The 6000-nt window shown below is 43.9% G+C and overlaps 1 protein-coding gene across 1 annotated transcript in view; it reads right to left on the reverse strand.

Annotated features, from left to right (window-relative positions):
- Nucleotides 1–5501, reverse strand: part of SYCP2L (synaptonemal complex protein 2 like) — an 86726-nt gene extending 81225 nt beyond the window's left edge. The window contains exons 1-5 of the mRNA XM_029943139.1: nucleotides 5434–5501; nucleotides 5077–5329; nucleotides 3019–3087; nucleotides 1036–1173; nucleotides 528–647 (exon numbers count right to left, since the gene is read on the reverse strand). Coding sequence (XP_029798999.1) covers nucleotides 528–647; nucleotides 1036–1173; nucleotides 3019–3087; nucleotides 5077–5329; nucleotides 5434–5501 — 648 coding nt within the window. The remainder of the gene's footprint in view (nucleotides 1–527; nucleotides 648–1035; nucleotides 1174–3018; nucleotides 3088–5076; nucleotides 5330–5433) is intronic.
- Nucleotides 5502–6000: the final 499 nt, after the last annotated feature.

Raw genomic sequence — 6000 nt, forward strand, 5'->3', positions numbered from 1 at the left:
ACCCTAAAAACCAATATGCAATTTCACAACTGCATGATTTAGAACAAACAATATGTTTCTTCTGTGTTTTCAGATTCAATGGATTTTTGAAGTTGGAAAACTAGGCTGTGGCAAGGGGAAGTATTTTATCCTTTATCCAAGTCCAGTGTTGTTACTAATGTCTGTTAAAATAGTTATAGAGCCTCTGGTGAGGGGTGGGGAGTATAGATGCACTTCCTCCCTGCTCATCCTATATTCCCAAGTTAAATTCGCCAAGATAATTTACACATGCTATTTCAGCACTGGCTTGTCAAAGTGGGTAGAGGGTATGATTGACTCATTCCTGCACGGCCCCAAAGTGCTCTGCACAGCACACACATCAGAAAACCTATACAGAACCTTATTTTTGATTGATATAGGCAATATACATCATTATCCATTTCTTTTCAAATCTGATTTCAAAGGCACAGAAAATACCAAACTAGATAATGGATTTCATGCCAATTTAAATTATCCAAAGCCATACAAAATTCAAAGAGGACACTTATCTTTGGGATCAGTCCCTGCTGAATTAGCAAAGGCTCATCTTCCTTGATGCCATCGATGAAGAACTGCTGAATACATTTCAGCAACAGCGAAACATTCTGAAATTCATTTTTATCCAGTTCCTGGGTATCAGATCACACGAAGATAAAGCCTTACAATGAAAGTTAAGGGAGTAGATCCTAAGAGTTTTCATCACAAGGAGGCTTTTAAATTTTATTTAAGTAATCTCTACACCCAAAGTGGGGCTAGAACCCACAACCCCTTCCTTTTCTGACCCAGCCAGGTACCCCTTATCACAAGGAAATGTTCTTTTATTCTGTATATGTAGATGATGGATGTTAACTAAACTTACTGTGGTGATCATTTCATAATACATGCAAGTGAAATCATTACACTGTACAACTTGAACTCACACAGTAATGTCAGTTATAGCTCAATCATGGGAAAGGCAAAGCCTTACAAATAATTACACATTGTTATTCTACCCACAAAACAATACAACTTACTTGCCTTACTAATCGATCTATCAAGATGGTAGAATACAAGATGATTGTATTTTTGAGGACTCTGGCTTGCTCTCTCTTGAAAATATTCTTTTATTTTCTGAAATCCTTTATCATAGAAGGCGTCAATAATAAGTGATTGAAGCTGAAAAGTTGACGGTTTGCAAATTACTTTCCCCCAAGAACATTTCATAACACTATTTCTATCATTAGCAGTAGTAATTCAGTGTGGAAATTAGAGGGCAAATATAGACAGCTATACCCTGAACAGTAAGTAATCATTTAGCCAATGAGTTTGTTGGTTTAAGACAGTAGTTTGCAAAATGTGGTTCCTGGACCACCAGCAACATGGGCTTCACCTGGGACTCACTAGTAATCAGGGTCTACGGTGGGGCCCTTCATGCTTGCTGACGGAGGGCCACTGACTTCAGGGGAATTATACTTAAGGACAGGGGTCTTTGGGAGAAGAGACTTTATCCTCAGTCATGTTAGAAATTTTAAAACACTAAAAACTTCAAACCTCTTAACAGCAACATAAGTCATCAGAATACAAGACAATGAATTCAACAATTACAGATGGAAGTTGACTAAGGATGCAACGGTCGTTATAAATGCAATTCTTCTTCTGCCTGAATTAGGAAGAGCTGTTTTTTAAATGTTTCATTTTTGAGAGAGACAGAGACAGAGAGAGCAGGGGAGACAGAGAGAGACAGCAGGGGAGACAGAGAGAGAGAGCAGGGGAGGCAGAGAGACAGAGAGAGAGAGACAGAGAGAGAGAGACAGAGACACAGAACCTAAAGACAGGCTCCAGGCTCTGAACTCCAACCCACAAACCGTGAGGTCATGACCTAAGCCAAAGTCGGACATTCAACCGACTGAGCCACCCAGGTGCCTCTAATAAAATATACTTCTAAGTACATTTGAAGAGACAAGTCCTTAAATATCTATGCTATAAAGACAATTTTTTCATTTTTAGTTCCATCCAATCCTACATGCTAAGTTACCAACACACTTATTTTAATAAAAAAGCATTTTAGTGCATATGGCCCCAAATTCCACTTATTCTCACTACTGATTTAAGTGGAAAGGTAGCATTTGAAATTAAACATGTAAACAGAATGTCTTTGAGCTTTTTGTACCCGCTGGGTTGAGTGTTCTCCAGATGTTCTCACTTACTCCTTTCCACCCCTCCGAGAGGACAGATTCCTCATCTGCGGGTAGCAGCAAGGCCGGAAAGGTTAAAAACTTGCATGAGATCACTCAGCTGAGATTTAGTCAGATTTCCTAACTCAGAAGCTTCATCTACTTAAAACTCCACCGACCTTCCCGGTGCTCAAAATAAATCCAAGCCCTTTGCCTTGGTCTACAGGGCTCTGCAGGATTTGATGGGTCATGTTTGTTTTTGTTTTTTAATCTGTCAACTTCTGCCTGACCTCCCTACTAAGCAGTCTTAAATAAAATTGTGCTTTGCCTCAGGGCCTTTGCATAAGAAGCCTTGACTGCTACCCCCACCACTTTCTACCTGGTGGGCTTTGTCATCTTCTGATCTCAGCTTCCAGATCACCTATTTTAGTCCCGTCTTCCGGGACTTTATTTCAAGGGAGGCAAGTGCCTCTCTCCCCTCAATTCTCCATGATGGTACTCTTTTCCCTCGCTTCCTACTCCTGCCCTTTGGGTCGGTAACCCGTTTCTTTGGCTCGCTGCTAGGATGTAAGCTCCCAGTGGGCAGGAACTGTTTGTTTTGTTCAATATTGTCTACCTAGAATAATACCTGGCCCAAGATAGATTGCATTAAGATATTGGTAGGATAAAGGAGAGCATGGTGACAAACTGAATGTGGAAGATTAGGGAAGGAGAAGGAGCAAGGTTTCTCTGCCTCTGGCTTGAGCAACTGGAGAAACCGATTGTGCGGACAGCCCCACAAACACAGAACTAGAAAGAGCGCGCATGCGCACCCTCCACCACCCTCAGAAATAAGCTTGATCTTTACGTAGAAGGCATCCGGGGCAATTCTGCTCCCATCTTCTTCCGTAACAGACTGCAAAGGATCGTCATCTTCCTGTGTGCAATAGAGACTGTTTTTAAAAAATGCTTCAAAGAAATGCTTTTTCAAGTTTCCATAAAAGACTCTTGATTTTTAAATGTTTTTATTTATTTTTGAGAGAGACAGAACACGACCAGGGAAGGGGCGAAAAAAAGGGAAACACAGCATCTGAAGCAGGCTCCAGGCTCCCAGCTCTGAGTACAGACCATGACCTGGGGCTTGAACTTGTGAACCAGATCAGGACCTGAGCCAAAGTCCCCTGCCAGCAGCTTAATAGACACTGACGGAGACACCCATCCCCATAAGAGACTCTTAAGTACTGAGAACAAACGGAGGGTTGCTGGAGGGGACTGGAATGGGGGAGGGGGAGTGGATGAAGGGCATTAAGGAGGGTACTTGTGATCGGCTCTGGGCATTATATGTAAGTGATGAATCTCTGGGTTCTCCTGCTGAAACCAACAGTACATTGTATGTTAACTTAAATTTAAATAATTTTTTAAAATAAAGACGTTTCATTTTGTCATCCCAAACAAAAACTTTGCTCACCCATGCCACGGATTACAGGTCTAAGAAAATTACTACTTAGAAATAGTCTATCCAACGTTCTTTAGTACTGTCTATGACAAATAGACTATTGCAAGAAACAAAGCAAACATCCTGGGAATAAACAGTCACACAAAATAGGCAAATTATACTAACAATCAAACCGAAGGCTTCGGATTAATGAACTCTTTGTAGAATGAGAGTTGGTAAAACAAGCGTTTGGAAAGTGGATTTCAAACCCACTCAGGAGTTTAAGCTTTAGGTTTCTGACTTCCACGAATTTTAAGTGTTCTTCTAGGACTTTTACCGCAACTTCAAGGATCAAATATCAACCACTACCACAAGAGAATTCATAAAACAGAGGGTTGTTACACCTTTTTTCCCCCAAGGGCAATCCCTGGGTCTACTACCTTGGTTTTCACAACACATTATACTACATTACATAACAGCATCTTATCTGCTCACCGCAGCCCAACAATTAATTAAAGTACAATACACACACACAAAAAAAACCGTACTTTAAATATCTCCTAAAGAGGTTTTTTTAATTGTTTCAGTTTTTTTTTTTTTTAATGTTTGAGACACAGAGAGACACGGGACAAGTGGGGAGGGACAGACAAAGAGAATCTGAAGCAGGCTCCAGGCTCTGAGCTGTTAGCACAGAGCCAGCCCCCGGGGCTGAAACCCGCAAACTGTGACAGAGATCAAGATCTGAGCCGAAGTCCAACGCTTAACCGACTGAGCCCCCCAGGCGCCCCTAAAGAGGTTTAAAAAAATCTATCTAGGGCGCACCGTCCTACATCTATATGGACCTGACCAAACTCCTTAGAGGTCAGCGTCCTTTCAATATTATCGTCATTATTTCTATATATGAAAAACTGGGTGAATTCAACGTCCCAAATCCGGATTTGTTTATTTTTGTCACCAGCAGTGTATTGAGTTAAACGAACGTTGAGCAGGAGGATCTCTGGAGGTACCAATCCACCCCCAAGTCCGGGGCCGCGGGCGTTTCAGGGACCTTTATCTACAGTTCGGGTAGCCGGAAGTCCCAGCGCTTGGGACGAAAGGTGGGCCCACATGGATGAATGTCACTGCGCGGTCTATGCAGCACGAGGGGAATGGGCTGGGAAACCATCCAGGGCAAATTGAAGAGAACCATCGCATTGCCTTCCAAACACTGATCCTCCAGCCTCCCCTTCTCTGAGCCAGGGACCTGGGGCTTCTATCCAGCCTGGCTGCCTCACTGAAAGCTCCCAATAAACTCCAAGCAAACCTACGGGGGTTGCAACGCTCCAAAGACCCCGACAGGCTATTTTCCGGCGTCTAGCTCGTTTCCCGGAGGCGTCCGGGGTGTTAGCTGGTGCCGGGTCTCTGCAACCCCAGCCCGATGGGTCGTGCGCCCCTGCGCGCCCTGGAACCGCGGGGAGGAGGCCGGGACTAAACGGGGGCCGGGTCACTCACCGCCAGCATCCCGCGGCGCCCGGCCCAGGTCCGCCTCGCAGCTGCGCTGCCTTCAGCCTCCTGCGGTTCTCTCGCCCAAAGCCCGGGCGGGCTGCGCCGCACTGCGGTGAGGACCCGGGCAGCCCCGCGGCTTTTGAATCCCAATCCTCGCCGGGAACGCTCATCAATTAACCCGCACCTGAAATTTACTAAAATCCTTGCTTGCGAGTAACTAGCGACCGTAGCCAGGCCACCTGGGCGCGCGCACGCACACCTTAAATCAAAGCGATTTTTCAGATGATGTGAACCACATCCTGTAAACATTTTTTATTAGCGAAATTCTAAACCGCTGGATTTCCCCTTTGCGGAAGCCAACACCTTCTCTCCACCTTCTCTTCCACCTTTCTCTCCACCTTCAGCGGCCTTTTGGGCTGGCTTTGGTCCATTGATATTGATACGGACTAAAGGTGGACTTTCCCCACAGGAAACTGATTGGCCCCTGAAATTGTGAGAATGTCCCTGATATCACAAAAGAAGATGTTGTGTATTTTTTTAATACTATGGTGTACTGCGTCAAAAACAAAACGAAACGAAACCAAAAAAAGGCAAACAAATATTTTCATCCATTCTGCTTGTTTTCTACCTACTTCCTTTAACGGGACAAAAGTGTGTACCAACGGCCAGGTTTTGGCCACTGGGTAGCCTGTTTGTGTGAACACCCTGGCAAAAGAAAGTTGGATTGCTGTTTTCTTAAAAAATAAATGAACCAACGAAAGGACCCCTCAGATCCAAACGTTTCTCATCTAAAAATCTACTGTGTTATAATTACAGGCTATGAATATTTCATGTCATGACATTTACAAAGATACTTTTTTACACCAACACCTGATAGAGCCAGAATCTGGTGCCAGTCAAGCCCAGGTTTGTGCATACGCTTGTGGTGAG

This window comes from Suricata suricatta, chromosome 7, assembly GCF_006229205.1.
Source record: "Suricata suricatta isolate VVHF042 chromosome 7, meerkat_22Aug2017_6uvM2_HiC, whole genome shotgun sequence".
Taxonomy (NCBI): domain Eukaryota; kingdom Metazoa; phylum Chordata; class Mammalia; order Carnivora; family Herpestidae; genus Suricata; species Suricata suricatta.